A 24,754-nucleotide genomic window follows, 5' to 3' on the forward strand; every position below is an offset into this window, starting at 1 on the left:
TCCCTGTACGGCCTCCCATTGCTGCTGTCTCCATCGCCACACTCTGCTGCCATGTGCCACTTTCAGGTCTCTTCACACTGCTGGTGTGTTAAATTTTTTGACATAGGGTGCTGCAAGATAACGGGCCTCACATAGCTGCTGCCAGGCCCCTAATCTGCCATGGGCCCCTATATACCGCCTCCTCATGCTGCTGCCAAGTCCAGAGTCTGTCATGGTCCCTGTACGGCCTCCCATTGCTGCTGTCTCCATCGCCACACTCTGCTGCCATGTGCCACTTTCAGGTCTCTTCACACTGCTGGTGTGTTAAATTTTTTGACATAGGGTGCAGGCAGATTACGGGCCTCACATAGCTGCTGCCAGGCCCCTAATCTGCCATGGGCCCCTATATACCGCCTCCTCCTGCTGCTGCCAGGTCCAGAGTCTCTCATGGGTCCCTGTACGGCCTCCCATTGCTGCTGTCTCCATCGCCACACTCTGCTGCCATGTGCCACTTTCAGGTCTCTTCACACTGCTGGTGTGTTAAATTTTTTGACATAGGGTGCTGCAAGATAACGGGCCTCACATAGCTGCTGCCAGGCCCCTAATCTGCCATGGGCCCCTATATACCGCCTCCTCATGCTGCTGCCAAGTCCAGAGTCTGTCATGGTCCCTGTACGGCCTCCCATTGCTGCTGTCTCCATCGCCACACTCTGCTGCCATGTGCCACTTTCAGGTCTCTTCACACTGCTGGTGTGTTAAATTTTTTGACATAGGGTGCTGCAAGATAACGGGCCTCACATAGCTGCTGCCAGGCCCCTAATCTGCCATGGGCCCCTATATACCGCCTCCTCATGCTGCTGCCAAGTCCAGAGTCTGTCATGGTCCCTGTACGGCCTCCCATTGCTGCTGTCTCCATCGCCACACTCTGCTGCCATGTGCCACTTTCAGGTCTCTTCACACTGCTGGTGTGTTAAATTTTTTGACATAGGGTGCAGGCAGATTACGGGCCTCACATAGCTGCTGCCAGGCCCCTAATCTGCCATGGGCCCCTATATACCGCCTCCTCATGCTGCTGCCAAGTCCAGAGTCTCTCATGGGTCCCTGTACGGCCTCCCATTGCTGCTGTCTCCATCGCCACACTCTGCTGCCATGTGCCACTTTCAGGTCTCTTCACACTGCTGGTGTGTTAAATTTTTTGACATAGGGTGCTGCAAGATAACGGGCCTCACATAGCTGCTGCCAGGCCCCTAATCTGCCATGGGCCCCTATATACCGCCTCCTCATGCTGCTGCCAAGTCCAGAGTCTGTCATGGTCCCTGTACGGCCTCCCATTGCTGCTGTCTCCATCGCCACACTCTGCTGCCATGTGCCACTTTCAGGTCTCTTCACACTGCTGGTGTGTTAAATTTTTTGACATAGGGTGCTGCAAGATAACGGGCCTCACATAGCTGCTGCCAGGCCCCTAATCTGCCATGGGCCCCTATATACCGCCTCCTCATGCTGCTGCCAAGTCCAGAGTCTGTCATGGTCCCTGTACGGCCTCCCATTGCTGCTGTCTCCATCGCCACACTCTGCTGCCATGTGCCACTTTCAGGTCTCTTCACACTGCTGGTGTGTTAAATTTTTTGACATAGGGTGCAGGCAGATTACGGGCCTCACATAGCTGCTGCCAGGCCCCTAATCTGCCATGGGCCCCTATATACCGCCTCCTCCTGCTGCTGCCAGGTCCAGAGTCTCTCATGGGTCCCTGTACGGCCTCCCATTGCTGCTGTCTCCATCGCCACACTCTGCTGCCATGTGCCACTTTCAGGTCTCTTCACACTGCTGGTGTGTTAAATTTTTTGACATAGGGTGCTGCAAGATAACGGGCCTCACATAGCTGCTGCCAGGCCCCTAATCTGCCATGGGCCCCTATATACCGCCTCCTCATGCTGCTGCCAAGTCCAGAGTCTGTCATGGTCCCTGTACGGCCTCCCATTGCTGCTGTCTCCATCGCCACACTCTGCTGCCATGTGCCACTTTCAGGTCTCTTCACACTGCTGGTGTGTTAAATTTTTTGACATAGGGTGCTGCAAGATAACGGGCCTCACATAGCTGCTGCCAGGCCCCTAATCTGCCATGGGCCCCTATATACCGCCTCCTCATGCTGCTGCCAAGTCCAGAGTCTGTCATGGTCCCTGTACGGCCTCCCATTGCTGCTGTCTCCATCGCCACACTCTGCTGCCATGTGCCACTTTCAGGTCTCTTCACACTGCTGGTGTGTTAAATTTTTTGACATAGGGTGCAGGCAGATTACGGGCCTCACATAGCTGCTGCCAGGCCCCTAATCTGCCATGGGCCCCTATATACCGCCTCCTCATGCTGCTGCCAAGTCCAGAGTCTGTCATGGTCCCTGTACGGCCTCCCATTGCTGCTGTCTCCATCGCCACACTCTGCTGCCATGTGCCACTTTCAGGTCTCTTCACACTGCTGGTGTGTTAAATTTTTTGACATAGGGTGCAGGCAGATTACGGGCCTCACATAGCTGCTGCCAGGCCCCTAATCTGCCATGGGCCCCTATATACCACCTCCTCCTGCTGCTGCCAGGTCCAGAGTCTCTCATGGGTCCCTGTACGGCCTCCCATTGCTGCTGTCTCCATCGCCACACTCTGCTGCCATGTGCCACTTTCAGGTCTCTTCACACTGCTGGTGTGTTAAATTTTTTGACATAGGGTGCTGCAAGATAACGGGCCTCACATAGCTGCTGCCAGGCCCCTAATCTGCCATGGGCCCCTATATACCGCCTCCTCATGCTGCTGCCAAGTCCAGAGTCTGTCATGGTCCCTGTACGGCCTCCCATTGCTGCTGTCTCCATCGCCACACTCTGCTGCCATGTGCCACTTTCAGGTCTCTTCACACTGCTGGTGTGTTAAATTTTTTGACATAGGGTGCTGCAAGATAACGGGCCTCACATAGCTGCTGCCAGGCCCCTAATCAGCCATGGGCCCCTATACCGCCTCCTCCTGCTGCTGCCAGGTCCAGAGTCTCTCATGCCATGTGCCACTTTCAGGTCTCTTCACACTGCTGGTGTGTTTAATTTTTTGACATAGGGTGCAGGCAGATTACGGGCCTCACATAGCTGCTGCCAGGCCCCTAATCTGCCATGGGCCCCTATATACCGCCTCCTCATGCTGCTGCCAAGTCTAGAGTCTCTCATGGGTCCCTGTACGGCCTCCCATTGCTGCTGTCTCCATCGCCACACTCTGCTGCCATGTGCCACTTTCAGGTCTCTTCACACTGCTGGTGTGTTAAATTTTTTGACATAGGGTGCTGGCAGATTACGGGCCTCCTATAGCTGCTGCCAGGCCCCTAATCTGCCGTAGGCCCCTATATACCGCCTCCTCATGCTGCTGCCAGGTCCAGAGTCTCTCATGGGTCCCTGTACGGCCTCCCATTGCTGCTGTCTCCATCGCCACACTCTGCCATGTGCCACTTTCAGGTCTCCTCACACTGCTGGTGTGTTCCATTTTTTGTCATAGGGTGCTGGCAGATTATGGGCCTCCCATAACTGCTGCCAGGCCCCTAATCTGCCATGGGCCCCTATACCGACTCCTCATGCTGTGACGTTGCAACAAGGTGGAATTCAACCCTACATATGTTAGACCGCCTTTACGAACAGCAAAAGGCCATCACAGATTTCCTGATGTTAAAAGCAGATAAAGGTACTCCCTGTGTAACTTAGATGTCAGCCATTGGCAGCTCATGCGTGACACCTGCGCTTGCTCAGGCCCTTTGAGGAGGCCACGCTATTCGTGAGTCGGCAGGACTATGGGATGAACGACGTCATTCCTCTGTTGCACGTCCTGGAACAAATGCTGTTAACAATGGCTGGTCAGGGTGCGGTAGACGTGGCGCACAGATCTCAACGCCACATGGCCCCTGTGGGGGCAGGACTGGAAGAAGAGGAGGAGGTAGAGGAGGACATTGGTGCTCAGGAATTATTGAGTGAAATGGGTGGTTTTTCCACTCAGCGGACAGGAGTGGAGGAGCAGGAGCATCTGGTAGAGGAGGAGGAAGAGGAGACAGAGGACCTAGACGCACCGTGGCAGTATGCTGTGGAGATGGAGGCAGGGAGTCCCTCGCATTCCTTGGCACAAATGGCCCATAGCATGCTCGGTTGCTTGCGTAGCGACAGCCGAATAATAACCATCAGACAGAGGGATGACTTTTGGCTGTCCACCTTGTTGGACCCTCGCTACCGTTCAAAAATGGTGGCCTTTTTCACACCTGCTGAGAGGGAGGCCAAAATAACGTACTATAAAAAACACCTATGTAGTCAGCTGGTCTCTGCCTGTCTGCGCCAACGTCCATCCTCAGACACTGTGGGCCCTGTGCGCTCGTGTTCCGCTGCCATGGCAGCAGGGGAGGGGTGGGGTGGTAGGAGCAGTGGCAGCTCCACCAGCAGCGGCTGCCTCAGTCTGCAGTCGATGATGAGTAGCTTTCTTCACCAGCGCAGTGAGGAAACTACTAACCAGCCGCAGCAGCAGCAGCAGCATCAGGTGGACCTGGAGCAGGACCTCAAACAACAGGCTTAGGCCTACTTGGACAGCACCCTGCCAACCGAGGTAGACAATCCCCTTGACTACTGGGCAACGAAACTTGACCTTTGGCCCCAACTAGCTGAATTTGCCCTTGAAAGGCTGTCATGCCCGGCCAGTAGCGTGGCATCGGAGCGCGTGTTTAGTGCGGCAGGAGGTATTGCAACTCCGCGGAGGACACGACTGTCCACCCAAAGTGTGGAGAGACTCACGTTTGTGAAAATGAATCAGGCGTGGATTAGTCTGGATTTCAAACCACCAGTTCCTGACACAACTGACTAAATCCGCCATGAATCATGCCCCAAACATGTGCCACTTTCAGGTCTCCTCACACTGCTGGTGTGTTCCATTTTTTGTCATAGGGTGCTGGCAGATTACGGGCCTCCCATAGCTGCTGCCAGGCCCCTAATCTGCCATGGGCCCCTATACCGCCTCCTCATGCTGCTGCCAAGTCCAGAGTCTCTCATGGGTCCCTGTACGGCCTCCCATTGCTGCTGCCTCCATCGCCACACTCTGCCATGTGCCACTTTCAGGTCTCCTCACACTGCTGGTGTGTTCCATTTTTTGTCATAGGGTGCTGGCAGATTACGGGCCTCCCATAGCTGCTGCCAGGCCCCTAATCTGCCATGGGCCCCTATACCGCCTCCTCATGCTGCTGCCAGGTCCAGAGTCTCTCATGGGTCCCTGTACGGCCTCCCATTGCTGCTGTCTCCATCGCCACACTCTGCCATGTGCCACTTTCAGGTCTCCTCACACTGCTGGTGGGTTCCATTTTTTGTCATAGGGTGCTGGCAGATTACGGGCCTCCCATAGCTGCTGCCAGGCCCGTAATCTGCCATGGGCCCCCGTACCGACTCCTCATGCTGCTGCCAGGCCCGTAATCTGTCATGGGCCACTGTTGTCGCTTGTTGGCATATTCCGCTCGTTCAGATGCTCCTTCTCCTGCTACTCCTCTTCACGGATTCCGTCAGCAGTCTTTCTTGGAATCCGTTTCCAAGAGACAACAGTTTGCGAGCACGCACCCGACGGTGCAGAAGCTGAACGTCCTCCTGTCCAAGTTGCTGCTGCCAGGCTCGTAATCTGTCATGCGCCCCTGTACCGCCTCCTCATGCTGCTGCCAGGTCCAGAGTGTGTCATGGGCCCCCGTACCGACTCCTCATGCTGCTGCCAGGCCCGTAATCTGTCATGGGCCCCTGTACCGCCTCCCCATGCTGCTGCCAGGTCCAGAGTGTGTCATGGGTCCCTGTACGGCCTCCCATTGCTGCTGCCAGGCCCGTAATCTGCCATGGGCCCCTGTACCGACTCCTCATGCTGCTGCCAGGCCCGTAATCTGTCATGGGCCCCTGTACCGCCTCCTCATGCTGCTGCCAGGTCCAGAGTGTGTCATGGGTCCCTGTACGGCCTCCCATTGCTGCTGTCTCTATCGCCACACTCTGCCATGTGCCACTTTCAGGTCTCCTCACACTGCTGGTGGTTTCCATTTTTGTCATAGGGTGCTGTATGGCCTCCCATTGCTGCTGCCTCCACCGCCACACTGTGGCTCCACACTCTGGTTTTGGCCCCGTGACTGCCCAAATGAGTGAAGTGTGCGGTGATTCTAAGATCGACGGCACTCATCTGCATGTCATACTGACTGACAGTATTATTTCTCTTCCCCAGCAGACTCCAAGGGCATTTAAATTAAAGGTACAGTGTTCTGCACTAATATTAAGTCTCTCTGAAGCCTAGAAACACCCTTTTTTAAGTTAAATTCACAGCGAATTTATTCGACTCGAATCGAATATTGTCCACGAATTCGCCGAATCAGTCGAATCGAATTTTTCATTTCTTCGCTCATCTCTAGTCTTAACCACTTGCCTACCGGGCACTTATACCCCCTTCCTTACCAGGCCAATTTTCAGCTTTCAGCGCTGCCGCACTTTGATTGACAATTGCGCGGTCATGCAACATTGTACCCATATGAAATTTTGATCATTTTTTTCTCACAAATAGAGCTTTCTTTTGGTGGTATTTAATCGCCACTGGGCGCTTTACTTTTTGCGCTATAAATTAAAAAAAGTGCAAAAAATTTGAAAAAAAAAAAAAAGTTTATTTGTTTCTTTTATAAAATTTTTCAAACAGGTATTTTTTCTTCTTCACTGATTTGCGTTGATGAGGCGGCACTGATGGGCACTGATAGGCGGCACTGATGGGCACTGATAGGCAGCACTAAAGGGCACTGATAGGCAGTACTAATGAGGTGGCACGGATAGGCGCACTGATAGACAGCACTAATTAGGGGTCACGGATAGGCGGCACTGATATGCAGCACTGATAGGCGTCACTGATAGGTGACACTGATTATGGGTACTGATAGACGGCACTGACTGGCATCACTTCTGGGCACTGACTGGCGGCACTGACTGGCACAACCCCTGGGCACTAATTGGTGGCACTGACTGGCAGCACTGCTGGGCTGCACTGGTGGGCGGCACTGGTGGGCAGCACTGGTGGGTGGGCACAGGTGGGTGGCACTGGTGGGCGCAGGTGGGTGGCACTGGTGGGCACAGGTGGGTGGGCACAGGTGGGTGGCACTGCTGGCACATGTAGGTGGCACTTCTGGGCACAGGTAGGTGGCACTGCAGAGTGGCACAGGTGGGGGCACTGCTGGGCACAGGTGGGGGCACTGCTGGGCACAGGTGGGTGCACTGCTGGGCATGGGTGGGCGGGGCTAGTGGGCGCACTGCTGGGCGGAACTTGCGGGTGTCACTGCTGGGCACCGATCATCAGGGCACTGATCATCAGTGCCCTGATGATCGGTGCCGATCCCCGCTCTGACAACTGCCGGTTCTCGGCAGTACTTTCCTCACGATCTGACAGCGTGAGGAAAGTGCAGCCGAGAACCGGCACTTGCATTTCCCTGTGATCAGCGTGTCATTGGACACCGCTGATCACGTGGTAAAAGGCCGGTGGGATCGGCCTTTCACCACATCTCGTGATCAGCTGTGTCCGTAGGACACAGCGATCACGGAGATCGCCGGGTGCGCGCCCCAGGAGAGCACGTTCTGGGAGGACGTCATATGACGTCCACCCAGAACTAGCCGGCCGCGGTGCAGCCGTCATTCGGCTATGCGCGGTCGGCAAGAGGTTAAAGAAGAATTCCAGGTATGAATATTTTTACATAATTACATTGATCCAGCTTGGACCAGCCATGTATATATCATACCTGTGGGATCCCTATGGAAGCTAGAATCACTATAATAGACAACGCTACTCCAGTGATCTCCGCTAGTTTCTGGGTCCCATACCGAGCAACTGCCTTGCTGCATTGTGAACACAAGAGATGAGCCTTTGGACAGGAGTGCCTTTCAGAGAATGCTTTGCATTTTCTCAATGAATGCAAAGCATTTTTATATTTGGCAAAGACAAGGTGTGATGTCACCATCCACCCCCTCCACCTCCACTTCACTCAGTTGGAAAATGTTTTGCATTCATTGAGAAAATGCAAAGTGTTCTCTGAATGGCACCAGTGCCAAAGGCTGACCTCCTGTGTTCATAATGCAGCAAGGATGCAGCTTAGTACAGGAGTGGAGATCAGTGTAGTAGCGGTGATTCACAGTTTCTAGAGGGATCCCACAGGTATGGTATATACCAGCAATGGGCAAACTACGGCCCGGCGGACCTTTTAATCTGGCCCGCGGAGCTAGGCTCCTCTCACAGTCTGAAGACCGGTGTAGCATGAAAATCTGTCTCCTATGAGGATCTGTCCCCCTCGACGTATCTGCGCATGTGCCGGAGATCGCCGATCGGCTGCTAATGCCTGAAACTGGCACATGCGCAGATACGTCGAGGGGGACAGATCCTCATAGGAGACAGATTTTCATGCTACACCGGAACGGCGTGGGATTCACGGCGAGAGGAACGCGCGGAGCAAAGGTAAGTGAATTGACACAGGGGGGACTTGGGGACTTAATATGGGGGATGAATTAATATGGGGGATGAATTACTATGGGGGATGAATTACTATATGGGGGATGAATTACTATGGGGGATGAATTACTATATGGGGGATGAATTACTATATGGGGGATGAATTACTATGGGGGATGAATTACTATGGGGGATGAATTACTATATGGGGGATGAATTACTATATGGGGGATGAATTACTATATGGGGGATGAATTACTATGGGGGATGAATTACTATGGGGGATGAATTACTATGGGGGATGAATTACTATATGAAGGATGAATTACTATGCTTACTATGGGGGAATATTACTATACTTACTATGGATGACACATACACATCATTCATCTACTCTTGGTCCGGCCCCCGGGTCCAATATATGAACCCATTGCGGCCCTCAAGTCAAAAAGTTTGCCCACCCCTGGTATATACAGTTACATTGTTCCAAGCTGGACCAAAGTAATTTCGTAAAAAATATCCATACCTGGAATTCTTCTTTAACAGTAGGACAATATTTTGAGTAAGGTCCCTTTCACACAAGTCTTCTGATCTGGTCCGTCTGTTTTTCAGGCAGCCCTGATTGGTTGCTCCATGCAGGTATATGGGCAGGGAATATAAATGGACTGCTGTCTTTTTACAGCAACCTGCCTCCAAAGCCATCCAGCTGTGTCCTTTTCTGTTTTTCTAGACTTAAACATGACAGACTGGAGGTAGCCTAATGTAAATGGACAAAAATCCATTTACATCTTGCAGCTAAAGATCTGACATGGGTCCGCTGTCAAAATGCAGACTAAAAAAACTGAATGAGCACAGATGTCACAAGACTGATGTCCATTTGATTCTGCTCTGATTTAGCAGGTGATCTGCTCATGGATCCCTTTCAGAACAGAGCAAAGCATGCTGGTGTGAGAGGACCCTTACTATTGTAACAAAGCAGGAGAGAAATTAGCAGACAGTTGTCACGTTATAAACAGAAAGTGCCTGAACAAGGACATTTATATCAGGACTGAGAGGTAGAATTTTAATTAAAACAGTAGATTTAAATAAAAAATAAAAACATTGAATGTTGCTTTTCTTAGATGTGGTGGCTACATTATTTTTTTTCTTTTTTAGGTCAAGTACATCCTCCACAAGTACACAAAAACTCCCTTTGATCCAGTCAAAAAAACTTGTTTTCTTGTAACTTCCAGTGCACTGAACTGAAACCCCAAACAAGTTATCATCTTTCCCAGCTATCTTCTTGACAGGAACTATGAACCAGGTGAAGACAGAAAGTGCAGTTAAAATCACACCTTTAATCAAATAGCAAATATAACATAGATTAGAAGATAGTCAAAACAGAAGCCAGGGTTTGGATGGCAGAACAGGTAATCAGACAAGCCAAAGTCAGGAAACCAGAAGTCAGCATAGTCAGGAGCCAAAAATCAGGAACAGGAATAATCAGAAGAGAAGTCAACCAGACCGAGTTGTACACAAGAACACAGGCAGGAACACACTGGAGGTCATAGACCACACAAGGGCAAGGAGGACATTTGTTAAACTGCTACAATAGCAAAAGGGTTGGCAGTGGGCTGGACTAATGAGGCAGGTAATGGTATCCAGTGGAGACAATGAGTGGCTGGTAATTAACCAACAGCTGATAGGGATGGGCTGACGGTTTGAGTCGAACATTGGCCATTCGTGTGTTCGACGGTAAGGGCGTTCGGCGGGAAGTTCACCTGCGCGTCCAAACAATGTAAAACACACTTTGTGATTGGCCAAGGTGCAGGTGCAATGCTTTGTCCAATCACAGCTGAGTTCTCAGGAAGAGCCATGATTGGCTAAAGTCTTGCTGACTTTGGCCAATCATGGTTCAGGGGCTAAGACCACGCCCCACACTATTTAAGCCTGCTGATACCACTGCCTTGCGTAGTGTGTGTTATAGGAGTGATCTCATGCAGTGTTATAGCAGTAACCTGGTGTAGTGTTATAGCAGAAAGAAATTAAAGAAAAAATAAAAAAAAAATCAGTTTATAGTGCACCAAGCACAAACATATTGCACCCAAGCACCAAAATTCAACACAGAAAAATAAAGTGGAAAAATCCCCTAAAAAATCCCCATCATGTCTGAAAGGCCAAGAAGGAGAGGCAGATGCTCCCGGGCAGCTAAGAGAGGACAAGCAGCTTCTGTGTCCACAGTGAAAAGTGGTGGCAGTGGACATGGTGTATCCTCTGCAGGCAGGGCATGCTTGTCCTTTTTTTCTGGTGCTGGCCGTATTATTGAGCCACAACATGCAGGACAGTTGGTGGAGTGGATAACCCAGCCATCCTCATCCTCTGTCACCCAGGCTCATACTATTTTGTCTTCCACCGCAGATGCCAAACTGGCCTGTTCCACAGGCTCCTTGTCCACCACAGCTTCTCCCTCTGTAGCCCCACCATCATGCACGGAGGAGTTGCCAGAATTATTTGATCATAATGTCAGTTACATGCTGCTGGAGGATGCGCAGCAATTTGAATGCTCCGAAGTTAGTTCCCAGGATGAGGAAAGGAGTGATGTGAGGCTGGAGAGAGGGGGTGCCAGTGAGGGAAAAGAAATTGGAAGTCATGTTCCCCCAGCCGCATCATACTGCCAAGTTGGCTCCATTGATGAGGAGGAAGGGGATGATGAGGTCACTGACCATACATGGGTGCGTGAGAGAACAGAGGAGGAAAGTGAGGAGGAGGCAGAACTCCAACGAGGCAGGATGTCTTCCAAGGGCAGGCGAAGGGCAGTCAACTGATGGCATCACACGGCAAAGCTCTACAGGTGCAGGGCCCTGCTGTTTCCCGGCAGACTTCCAAAAGTTTTCTGGTGTGGGATTTTTTCAACACATGTGCAGCAGATCGCAGCATTGAAGCTTACAGTTTCTTTCTGAAGCGGATCAAGCGTGGCCAAAACACCAGCCACTTGGGCACCACATGCTTGACAAGACATATGTCGAGCTGCCATGCATCCCGTTGGCAACAGCACCTGAAAGACCCACATCCGAAACAAGTGCAGACTTCTTGCTCCTCATCTGGGATCTCTACCTCAACTTTAAAATGTCAAGTCTTCTCAACAGCCTCCACAGAGAGGAGTGATGGTACAGCAGTTGGTGCCCAAGGTCCTGGCACCCCATCTGATAGCAGTACACCATCTGTTGATTTTATCAGGAAAATTTCTTTACCCCAGTTGCTGAATTGTAAAAAAAAATACTGTCCCACCCATCCACATGCGCAGCGTCTAAATGCTAGCTTGGCCAAATTGCTAGCATTACCACTAGAGATGAGCGAATCGAACCAGGCGAAGTGGAATTCGTTTCGAATTTCAGGAAAAATTCGATTCGCGTCGAATCCGAATATGAGCATACTTCGGGTGCGCGAATCGGATTTTTCCCGATCAGCCGGCAAAAGTGTCCCTGCAGAGAGCTCCGCTATTTCTGACAGTTCTCTGACAGTTCCTTCACATGTACAGCGGTTGAAACATTGTATCTATTTGTTTCCATTTAGGATACAGATGTTTTTATTCGGAAACAGATACAATGTTTCAACCGCTGTAAATGTGAAGGAACTGTCAGAGAACTGTTAGAAATAGCGGAGCTCTCTGTAGATACACTTTTTGCTGTACTGGAATACTTCTTCTTTTCATTCTTCTTTTCATTCTTCTTTTCATTCTTCTTCTCATTCTTCTTTTCATTCTTCTTCTTCTTTTCATTCTTCTTTTCATTCTTCTCATTCTTCTTTTCTTCTTCATGAAAAGAAGAATGAGAAGAAGAATGAAAAGAAGAATGAAAAGAAGAATGAGAAGAATGAAAAGAAGACTGAAAAGAAGAAGAATGAAAAGAAGAATGAGAAGAAGAATGAAAAGAAGAATGAGAAGAAGAATGAGAAGATTGAAAAGAAGAATGAGAAGAATGAAAAGAAGAATGAAAAGAAGAAGAAGAATGAAAAGAAGAAGAAGAATGAAAAGAAGAAGAAGAAGAATCTTTTCATTCTTCTTTTCATTCTTCTTTTCATTCTTCTTCTTCTTCTTTTCATTCTCCTTCTTCTTTTCATTCTTCTTTTCATTCTTCTTTTCATTCTTCTTCTTCTTCTTTTCATTCTTCTCATTCTTCTTTTCATTCTTCTTCTTCTTCTTTTCATTCTTCTTCTTCTTTTCATTCTTCTTTTCATTCTTCTTCTTCTTTTCATTCTTCTTTTTATTCTTCTTCTTCTTTTCATTCTTCTTCTTCTTCTTTTCATTCTTCTTTTCATTCTTCTCATTCTTCTTTTCATTCTTCTCATTCTTCTTTTCATTCTTCTTCTCATTCTTCTTTTCATTCTTCTTCTTTTCATTCTTCTCATTCTTCTTTTCTTCTTCATGAAAAGAAGAATGAGAAGAAGAATGAAAAGAAGAATGAAAAGAAGAAGAAGAATGAAAAGAAGAATGAGAAGAATGAAAAGAAGAATGAAAAGAAGAATGAGAAGAATGAAAAGAAGAATGAAAAGAAGAATGAGAAGAATGAAAAGAAGAATGAAAAGAAGAAGAAGAATGAAAAGAAGAATGAGAAGAAGAATGAGAAGAATGAAAAGAAGAATGAGAAGAATGAAAAGAATGAAAAGAAGAAGAAGAATGAAAAGAAGAAGAAGAATGAAAAGAAGAATGAAAAGAAGAAGAATCTTTTCATTCTTCTCATTCTTCTTTTCATTCTTCTTTTCATTCTTCTTCTTTTCATTCTTCTTTTCATTCTTCTTCTTCTTCTTTTCATTCTTCTTCTTCTTTTCATTCTTCTTTTCATTCTTCTTCTTCTTCTTTTCATTCTTCTTTTCATTCTTCTTCTTCTTTTCATTCTTCTTTTCATTCTTCTCATTCTTCTTTTCATTCTTCTCATTCTTCTTTTCATTCTTCTTTTCATTCTTCTTCTCATTCTTCTTTTCATTCTTCTTCTTTTCATTCTTCTTTTCATTCTTCTCATTCTTCTTTTCTTCTTCATGAAAAGAAGAATGAAAAGAAGAAGAAGAATGAAAAGAAGAATGAGAAGAAGAATAAAAAGAAGAATGAAAAGAAGAAGAAGAATGAAAAGAAGAATGAGAAGAAGAATGAAAAGAAGAATGAGAAGTAGAATGAAAAGAAGAATGAGAAGAAGAATGAGAAGAATGAAAAGAAGAATGAGAAGAAGAAGAAGAAGAATGAAAAGAAGAAGAAGAAGAATGAAAAGAAGAATGAAAAGAAGAAGAATGAAAAGAAGAATGAAAAGAAGAAGAAGAATGAAAAGAAGAATGAGAAGAAGAATAAAAAGAAGAATGAAAAGAAGAAGAAGAATGAAAAGAAGAATGAGAAGAAGAATGAGAAGAAGAATGAGAAGAATGAAAAGAAGAATGAGAAGAAGAAGAAGAAGAATGAAAAGAAGAAGAAGAAGAATGAAAAGAAGAATGAAAAGAAGAAGAATGAAAAGAAGAATGAGAAGAAGAATGAAAAGAAGAATGAGAAAAATGAAAAGAAGAATGAAAAGAAGAAGAAGAATGAAAAGAAGAATGAGAAGAAGAATGAAACGAAGACTGAGAAGAAGAATGAAAAGAAGAATGAAAAGAAGAATGAAAAGAAGAATGAAAAGAAGAAGAAGAAGAATGAAAAGAAGAAGAAGAATGAAAAGAAGAATGAAAAGAAGAAGAAGAATCTTTTCATTCTTCTCATTCTTCTTTTCATTCTTCTTCTTTTTCTTTTCATTCTTCTTCTTCTTTTCATTCTTCTTTTCATTTCTCTTCTTCTTCTTTCCATTCTTCTTCTTCTTCTGAGGATGAGGATGAGGATGAAGAAGAAGAAGAAGAAGTAGGATGAAAATAAGAAGAATTCCAAGCCGGCAAAAAGTGTATCTGCAGAGCTCCGCTAAGTGTATCTGCAGAGCTCCGCTATTTCTGACAGTTCTCTGACATTCACATTTACAGCGGTTGAAACATTGTATCTATTTGTTTCCATTTATAGATACAATGTTTCAACCGCTGTATGGAGTGAACGTCAGAGAACTGTCAGAAATAGCGGAGCTCTGCAGATACACTTAGCGGAGCTTCTTATTTTCATCCTACTTCTTCTTCTTCTTCATCCTCATCCTCATCCTCAGAAGAAGAAGAAGAGGATGAGGATGAGGATGAAGAAGAAGAAGAAGAAAAAGAAGAAGTAGGATGAAAATAAGAAGAATTCCAAGCCGGCAAAAAGTGTATCTGCAGAGCTCCGCTAAGTGTATCTGCAGAGCTCCGCTAAGAAATAGCGGAGCTCTGCAGATACACTTTTTGCCGGCTTGGAATTCTCCTTCTTCTCATCCTTCTCCTTCTTCTCATCCTTCTTCTTCTTCTCATCCTTCTCCTTCTTCTCATCCTTCTTCTTCTTCTCATCCTTCTTCTTCTTCTCATCCTTCTCCTTCTTCTCATCCTTCTTCTTCTTCTCATCCTTCTTCTTCTTCTCATCCTTCTTCTTCTTCTCATCCTTCTCCTTCTTCTCATCCTTCTTCTTCTTCTCATCCTTCTTCTTCTCATCCTTCTTCTTCTCATCCTTCTCCTTCTTCTCATCCTTCTCCTTCTCCTTCTTCTCATCTTTCTCCTTCTTCTCATCCTTCTCCTTCTCCTTCTTCTCATCCTTCTCCTTCTCCTTCTTCTCATCCTTCTCCTTCTCCTTCTTCTCATCCTTCTCCTTCTCCTTCTTCTCATCCTTCTCCTTCTTCTCATCCTTCTCCTTCTTCTTCTCCTTCTCCTTTTACTTCTCCTTCTTCTCATCCTTCTCCTTCTTCTCATCCTTCTCCTTCTTCTCATCCTTCTCCTTCTCCTTCTTCTCATCCTTCTCCTTCTCCTTCTTCTCATCCTTCTCCTTCTTCTTCTCCTTCTCCTTTTACTTCTCCTTCTTCTCATCCTTCTCCTTCTTCTCATCCTTCTCCTTCTTCTCATCCTTCTCCTTCTCCTTCTTCTCATCCTTCTCCTTCTCCTTCTTCTCATCCTTCTCCTTCTCCTTCCTCATCTCCAAGGGCATTTAAATTAAAGGTACAGTGTTCTGCACTAATTTAAAGGCTCTCTGAAGCCTAGAAACCCTTTTTATAAGTTAAATTCGTAGCGAATAAATTCGCATCGAATCGAATTTCTTCCTCAAATTCGGCGAATCAGCCGAATCGAATTTTTGAATAATTCGCTCATCTCTAATTACCACTGCTGCCTTTCCATCTGGTGGACTCTGCCCCCTTCTGTGAATTTGCAGAATGTGCTGTACCACAGTGGCGGGTTCCAAAAAGACAAATCTTTTCACGTAAGGCCATTCCAACCGTGTATACTAAGAAACAAACAGAGAGGCATGGGCCTAGTGCATTACCTATGAAAATTGATTTATTATATAAAAAAGAAATACCCCCCAAAAGGATAGAATATCAAAGGCACATCATAAAATGTACAGCACGGTCCAATCTCCCTAGATGGTGTCTTTATGGGAAATATTAGACCTCCAAATGGCTGACGTGTTTCAAGGCCTTGCCTCTTCTTCAGAGCCAGTACCTACACAGCCTGTGTTCTATCTTTAATATGCTGGTTTCTAAGGGGTGAATTGTAGTATATTTTACTTTATTGATCATTCCACTATGCACACTAGCTATGCACACTATTGGGCTCTTAGGCTTCATCCCCAACAGCATCTGACACATCTGTCATTCCCACACATGGGTGGGGCCACTGAGTACCCGCCCCTTAGAAACCAGCATATTAAAGAGAGGGCACAGGCTGTGTAGGTACTGGCTCTGAGAAAGAGGCAAGGCCTTGAAATGCGTCAGCCATTTGGAGATCTAATAGTCCCCATAAAGACACCATCTAGGGAGACTAGACCATGCTGTTCTTCTCATGATGTGACTTTGATATTTTATCATTTTGTGAGTATATTACTTTTTTATATAATAAATCAATATTCATAGGTAATGCACTAGGCACATGCGGCCTCTGTTTGTTTCTTTGTATGCAATTCATTTGGATTTCCCTGGTCTGGTGAGGGCAGCAAGGTATGCATCCTATAGGCTTCCTTTCTGTGGTTACAGTTACTGTGGAGTCCATCGTCCAGCGCAGGAGTCAAAGCATTTGTTATTTTCTGTTAGACATTCCAGCTGTGTATCATCATGTGGAAGGAAATGTTTTAGCCTCGTTGGACAGGGCCCTCAGCAGCAAGGTCCACATTACTGCTGACACGTGGTCCAGCAGCCATGGTCAGGGACAGTACATATCCTTCATGGTGCACTGGGTAACTTTGCTAGCAGCTGAGAAGGATGCAGGACAGGGTTCAGTGCTGGAGCTTCTTCTGCCACCAAGCCTCCAAAAGGTTAGTGGTGATTCTGCCACATCTGTCTGTTCCACCTCCTCCTATTCCTTTGCCTCTGTGGCCTCTTCTGCTGAATTTTCGTCTGAACTAGCAGTGCTCTGTTCAAGGGGCTACATAACCAGTCAGGTTAAAAGATGGCACACGGTGCTTCAGCTGGTCTGTCTAGGGGACAGGAGCCACACCAGGCCAGAGATTCTGTTAGCTCTGCAGGGGCAGGCTCAGAGGTGGTTGACGCCATGGCAGCTTGAGCCAGGAATGGCTGTAGGCAACAATGGCACCAATCTTCTCTCCACCCTCTGACAGGGACACTTGACACATGTTCCATGCTTGGCACATGTCCTGAATTTGGTGGTGCAGCATTTCTTGAACAGGTATCCAGGCTTTCAAGATCTTATGAGGCAGGCCAGAAAGTCTATGGCCATTTCCAGCAGTCATACATAGCCAGTGTTCAACTGACTGAAATTCAACGGGAATTCAATCTGCTCACCAACCGTCTCATTTGTGACATGCTCACTCGGTGGAACTCAACTTTGCCAATGCTGCTGCTGCAGCAGCTGCACATGTTGCAGAGGGCCATCAATGAGTACCTATGTAAAAATGGCACAAGGACAGGCTCAGGGGAGCGTGGCTTCTTTTCGCCATGCCAGTGGCTGCTGATAAAGGATGCATGCACTGTCCTGTCACTGTTTGAAGAGGCCACAAGGATGGTGATGGTTGCGACACTGCATACATCCGTGACACTATTCCTCTAGTCTTCCTGCTGGAGCACACACGGCGTGGAATCATGGACAGGGCACTTGAGGCAGAACAGCGGGAGGAAGAGGATTTCCTGTCCTCTCAAGGCCCCCTTTATGCAGAAACCATTCCTGTGGGGCAGGATTATCTAGGGATAAGAGCAGACTTGGAGACCTTTCCAACTGAGCATCCATTAGGTTACTGGGTCTTGAGAATAGATCACTGGCCAGAACTTGCTCACTATGCCATCAAGCTACTAGCCTGTCCTGCATCCAGTGTGCTTTCCACAGTGACATTCAGTGCTGCTGGAGGTTTTGTGATGAATAAAAGAGTGCATCTGTTGAGTTGAGTGATACAAAAGGTACTAGCTGTGGGGGAGAAGCTGGTGGAGGAAATAAACGGCGGTTTACTGGGTAGAAGCAGGATAGGCTTCTTTAAAGAGAAAAGTTTTCAGGGATCATCTAATGGTGGATATATTAGGAGACAGCCAGACAGATTGGGGTATGGAGTTCCATAGGATGGGAGAAGCTCGGCAGAAGTCCTGGAGGCTAGCGTGGAAGAAGGTGACACAGGAACTAGAGAGCAGAAGGTCTTGGGAGGATCGAAGAGAGCCGTTTGGTTGATATTTTGAGACCAGGTTGGTGATGTAGCTGGGGGCAGAGTTGTGGATAGCTTTGTAAGTTGTTAGTTTTAGGAAGTCGTGTGACATCCAGTCTGATATGTCTGTTAGTAAATCGGTGATATTTGAGGAAACTGATGGGGTGAGCTGAGGAGTAGAGAGATAAATTTGTGTGTCATCAGCATAGAAATGGTATTGGAATCCATGGGAAGCTATCAGCTGACCCAAGGAAGAAGTGTAGATCGAGAATACGAGAGGTCCAAGGACAGAACCTTGGGGATCCCGACAGTAAGAGGAGGAAGTAGAGTTGTAAGTGACACTGAAGGTGTGGTGAGATAGATAAGATTCAAAACAACGGAGAGTACAGTCACAGAGACCCAGTAAATACAGTTTTTTGAGGAGGAGGGGGTGGTCAACTGTGTCAAGGGCAGTGGAGAGGTCTAAGAGCAAGGGTACGGATAGTGACCATTGGTTTTAGCGGTTAGAAGTTTGTGAGTTTTAGGAGAGCAGTTTCTGTGGAGTGTTGTGTGCAAAATACAGACTAAAGGGGATTGAGAAAGTTATTTGCAATAAGGTGACAGCTCAGCCATTGTAGACTAGACGTTCCAGGAGTTTGGAGGTAAAAGGGAGTAAGAAGATGGGTCTTAGATTGCTAAGATTGGCGGGGTCCAGTGTGGCTTTTTTAAGTATGGGGGTGACTAGCGTATGTTTTAGAGAGTTGGGGAAGATGCCAGTAGAAAGGGAGAGATTGAAGTTATGAGTTAAAGAATGAAGGATAGAGCCAGAGGGTAACCGTAGTATTTGTGAGGTAACAGGGTCCAGGGGGCAGGTGGTTAGGTGGGCTTTAGAAAACAGTTTACCAGCCTCCTTTATAGTAGCTGGATTAAACAAGGGAAGTATAGGTTGTGCAGGTGGACAAGGAGTGTAGGGTGAAGGAGATACCTGTACAGTGGAGATCTCGTCACAACTTGTATTAATCTTATTTTTTTAAGTGATTAGCGGTCTCCTGGGCAGTGAGTGATTTAGTGGGTGGAGGTAGAGAAGGACGAAGTAGAGAGTAAAAGGTAGAAAAGAGTTGACGGGGATTGCGTGAGAGGGAGTTAATGTGAGTGATAAAATAGGTTTGTTTGGCAGTGTGGAGGTAAGAATTGTATTTTTGAAGGGCAGATTTATATTGGTCGAAGTCTTGCTGGGTCCTAGTCTTACGCCATAAATGCTGAAGAGCACGGCTACGTTTTTTGAGGCATCTGGTATTGTCTTAAATAAGTTTGTTAAATAAACGTGTATGTGATATTTAACAACACCTATTAAATTGCACTTAGTGTATCAAATATATTCAACAAATATATATATTAATCAAAAAACTGCTGCCACTTTAAACAAACCGTAATAAATTAGTGAATAAAACAACACATAAAGTGTTATAGTGGCACTAAATTAATAGCAATGGGGTGATATAGTGAGTACAACACAATAAAATGTGAATAAATCAATAAAATGATATCAGTAAATTACTGTGAATACAAAAATTATATATAATAATCCAAAGTCCACAGAAATTGTTCCTCCTTCTTTGGAATCCACCACGTGCTGTCTAATAACCGGGTGCCTCGAAGTGTCCCCCACACGGATGTGCACTCACCAATAGTTGTTGCCTCCCACTTTCGTGGTTGGCAAAACAGGCTTCAAAGAATAATTCTGCAAATATAAGCGGATTATAACCAATGGGGTACAACCATCATGGAGGTATAACGATTCAAACTATGAAGGACTCCATGGTGATCGTGGGAAAGAGGAATATCATGCTTGTATGATACATAAGCATTGGAATGTATGGAATCCTTAATAGTTTGAACCATTATACCTCCATGAATTATACCTTGCATGGCTAGCAGGGCAAACTTCTCACACCAAAGGAGGACTACAAAAGACAACAAGAGAGCAGAGGGAAGAGTTGTGAAGATTAGGATCAGCTCATAAATTTTAATTTAGACAATAAGAGCAAAACAAACACCACAGTAATATGGACCAGAGTTAAAGATATTTGAAGCAGTAAGAATGACCAATAAGAACATTGATAGTTATGAATCAGCTACAGTCAGAGGTGGATTTTAAAAGCAGTAGAGATTACCATATAGCAGTGCAGGGTGAATTCGCATTCATACATAGCATGGGTGATATTACAGATGGATATTTGTTTGCAGGCATTTACCATATAGCAGTGCAGGGTGAATTAGCATTCATACATGGCATGGGCGATATTACAGATGGATATTTCCTTGCAGGCATTTACCTGTGATGGGATAGAGACGAGTTATTCAGATGATGCAGAGCCGAAGTGTAATACTTAATCCAAGATCAATACTTTATCCAAAGGTGATAGTTGCCAATGGTACCCCTGGCTGTGCTGCCCTTGGCTGTAATAGCCTAAGTCATATTGTGTAGTTCTTCACATTGTTTTTCCCTCAGCTTCAGCTGAGTTATGATTTCTCACTGTCAGTAGTTGGTGTCACTGTTGACACTGATCATGATATGAGATTTCATAAACAAGACTGAGCTATGAATATTTATATTTTCTTCATCCAATCTAGTTGAAGATTACAGCCACTGGTGCATGCTGAGGGCGGATAATATTTGGGACAGGCCAGATGCTCTCTCTCTCTTCCCCTGGGATGAGGCCTGGATGGAGCTCTACTGTTAGGCCCAATAGCCTGTTTGGGGTCTAACATATGCTGAGGTGGTCCTGAACCTGGTGTGGAGGAAGCTGTGCCAAGGAGAAGATCCAGGTGAAGCCCCTTGCTGGAGAGAGCCAGGAAGAAGGCTGCTTTCTCAGAAGGGCCTGGTGACTCAGTTGGAGGACACAATGAAATTTAGAAACTTGCTTACAATGTTGCCAGATTAGCTTAAAGATTCTGACATTGATCTGGAAAGTCTGTGAGTGATCTGCCTCTTACCTGTGACCCTTAACCTTCACCTTCTTAACTTCCTCTGCAATAAAACTCTAAAAATGACTGGGACCAAATGTTTTGTCTCAGTCCCCCATTGTAGCCCTGGGGTGACATGCTAGCCGCCCCTGCCTCTGGAGGTGCCATCCTGCCTTTGGGTTGTCAGGGAGGTGCTACACCAGCTATTCTCAGCAAGGGTTCCATCAAACCATAGGGTTCCTTCAGAGGTTGCTAGGGTTTCCTCAAGCTGTGGCTGATTGACCTCCCATTTCACTATCTGCATAGTTCCGATGCCAATGCCACTTGGCAAAACAAGCAGATTGACACTAATGATCTTTTTTTTGCTGTCTGTAGGGGTGGCATTTGAACCACCACTGTAAGGGTTCCATTCTACATTCTACTGGCTACCAATTTTAAATGCATTTTTCCCATTGACCCCTGATTAATTGGTTTTAGTAAAGGTTCATCAAGACTTGAAAATTATTTTAGGGGTTCCTCTGGGTGAGTTCTGTTCTACACTATCCACATCCCTCTATGTAATGCAGATGAGGAGAGGGAGAGGTGTTTGTAGTCCAAATGAAGAGAGCATCCTAGGATGACAACACTGCTCCACCGTACAATGAGTGCTATCACTCTAGAACAGAAAGTGTGTTACTGGCTGGAATACCACATAAAAATCAAAAAAGCCTAGAAATGAAAGCTAATGTAGCCACCAAATAAGGAATAGTAATCTGCAACATATTACATTTTTTGGGGGGGTTTGGATCACTTTGGGGTCTTTTTGATTCGCAAACCTGCAACTTTATCAGCTACCCAATTGCCAAATGTCTTTAAAAAATCTAAAACAGAAGATGTAAGTATTGCACTCCCCTTGATGTCAGGACAGATCTTTGAACCTACAGACTGGAGAATTGAGCTGGGAAAACCATGGGGACTTTTTCTGACAATGGTTGCACCAAAAAAAACAATACTGATGTTTAATAAAAGCGTGCATCATGGAATCATTAAGAAAAAAAAATACATTGTATGATTTGTAGGAGAATGTGTATGGTGGGGTATACCACTGTAGCTACAGAAAAAATAAAGACATGACAGACTCTGGAGGAGATCACTGATTGAAAGAGCATTAATAAGGGATAACTCCGAATGTCAGCCTCTCCTGCATCTAGTAATTGGAGTTATTATTGTGAAGAACCTCAGAGACATCAGTGCAGTGTCAGGGTGGCTGGTACCTGTCTGAGTGCAGGGTGACCTTACCTCTAGATGATAGACGGTGCACAGGCCGAGCAGCAAGAGCAGAGGTGAGGAACGCATCCAGCTGAGGGGTCAAAACACAAACAGGATTAGCCATCAACATCCAGCATTGCTCCCAATGTTACTGTCATATCATCACTTCTGAGAATCATAGCTTTTAAAATGATCCTGTCACAATGAAAATATGCCATGCCTGAATTGTTTCTGAAAGTGCATGCTCTATGGTTATCCTTATCATCGCTTTAATATTTAGTGAAGTTTCGGCAAGAATCCATGGAGTCAAGTCAATAGGGGAATACAATAATTCTGGATTAGCTGTTCTTAGACAACTAGGACAACAAATCCAAAGGTGGAAGAGATGATAACATGTATACAGTATATATATAGCTAACAATTTATACAGTATATTTTGCATTCACATCAGTCCCTGCCCCCAAGGAGCTTTCAATCTAAGGTTGCTATTCCACATGCATACACTTGGGCCAATTTAAACAGGAGCAAGCTGAAACAAACAAGCCACCCAGACTGAGTGAATGGTTTGCCAAGTAGAAGAATAAACAATATACAGACCATGGTGACCCTCGCTTCTGCCATTATGAATGAGTTGGAGGAACACAGGTCCAGATGGTTTCGTTGGGAGACGTTCCGATACTCCACTGAGTTTTAGCAATATTGCATGAAACATGACCTTTGTCTCAGAGGCAATGTTACTAATGTTATCTATTTTAGTTTTGGATAATTAAAGGTAACTATTATTTGTATGCTTAATGCTATAATAATAATAATAATTTAATATAAAACATTCCTACCAGGATGCCTTTGGTGCGTGGGAGGAAACTGGAGTACCCATAGGAAACCCACTCAAGCAAAGGGAGAACATGCAAACTCCATGAACCAAAGACACTAGTGCTGCAAAGCAAAAGTGCTGATGATTAAGCCATTTTACTGCCCCATGTCTCACCATAAAATACAGAGTCCAAAGAGTTCAGGGTGCCAGACTCTGCCCCTTCATCCGGGACCAATATACTCTGTGAAATAACAAGATCAGGCAGGTGGAGAACGTATTCTAAAAAGGGTTTGCTGTGAATTTCTGTCGGCAGCCAATGGTTAACAGATTGTCTTTCCAATAGAAATTCCCAACTAACATTTTTTTAGAATATGTTGTTTAGCTACCTGCATCCTGATCTTGTTGTTACACACTGTATTCCAAGCCCTGATGAAATAAAAATATGTTGGCTTATTGTTTCAGATTCTGTATCAGGATAGTGTGGAGCTTTCATTCACCTCTCAACCTCCTAATGGTTAGTGATTCACTAATTTAGAACAAGCATGTAGGGATGATGGGAAACCTGGAAACCTTTTCTATTCATTTAAACCCTAGTCTAAGCAATAAATTCAACAATTACATACATTCAATTCAATAAATTAAATAAAACAGCTTTGATAAACGTTCATTTTCTAAAAATAAACTACACTTTCCATTTCTATTCCTATATAGAATTAGATTTATGACAAACAACATTAGAGGAAAAACCCTTACTATGTTAAGACCTAGCATCAGATAATTTTTTTATATTAGAGCCCAAATCTATCTTTTAAAAGGAAAAGTGTGTGTGTATGTATGTATATATATATTTTAGATATGTAGTTATATGCCTAGACATGTGCACATCATAAACTTTCATTACATCTTATATAAGACGCCATTTTTCCTGCCCACATTGTGCACATGCAACCATTGGATAGATTACCTCACTTTCTGCGCAGCTGGTATGTTATGTTCATATATTTCTGACTCGGACTCACTGGTATATATATATATATATATATATATATATATATATATATCCAATGGTTGTATGACATAATCAGATAAATTCTGGTAAATCCATTTTTCCCCTATGTCTCATATCTTGGAATATGAGAGACGTACATAAAAACCGGACACCTCGTCAGATGGCCAGTGAGCAGACAAACAGTTTGATGGGTCACTTGCCTTGTCTCGGACACTCAGGGAAGCAGAAACATAGATCTCGTGAACCGTGCAGTATATAATTTCCTAATTCATATCTAATTAATCCTTAGACTTGTCTGCATAATAATCTACCCGCGGGTGGACTGTCACTTGTGCAGATGAAAAGCTATAGGCAAATATGAGTTATGGGAGATTGCCTAATCAGTGATCACATGATTGGGACCTTGCACGGAGGTCCTGTCCGACGATCGGTGTTTCACTGTGTCAGGAGGACACAGCGGGCACCGGATCGCGGTGCTGCGCGCTCCCAGGGAGCGCGCACAAGCATGGGGCTGGGAAAGCCCCATATAATCAGCCACCCACCCCTGCACTGCCACCATCCGGCCGTTTATATACAACGGC

The 24,754-nt window shown here is 45.7% G+C and overlaps 1 protein-coding gene across 1 annotated transcript in view; it reads right to left on the minus strand.

The window, feature by feature from the left end:
* LOC149431463 (glucagon receptor-like) overlaps positions 1 to 22,439 on the minus strand; it is a 164,696-nt gene extending 142,257 nt beyond the window's left edge. Inside the window, exon 1 of the mRNA XM_089665583.1 lies at positions 22,381 to 22,439. Within this exon, the coding sequence (XP_089521709.1) occupies positions 22,381 to 22,437 (57 nt within the window). The 5' untranslated portion in view covers positions 22,438 to 22,439. The remainder of the gene's footprint in view (positions 1 to 22,380) is intronic.
* Between the last annotated feature and the right edge of the window lie 2,315 nt (positions 22,440 to 24,754).

Source organism: Staurois parvus, unplaced genomic scaffold (assembly GCF_062004578.1).
Source record: "Staurois parvus isolate SC_StPar_1 unplaced genomic scaffold, SC_StPar_1.0 ptg002248l, whole genome shotgun sequence".
NCBI lineage: Eukaryota > Metazoa > Chordata > Amphibia > Anura > Ranidae > Staurois > Staurois parvus.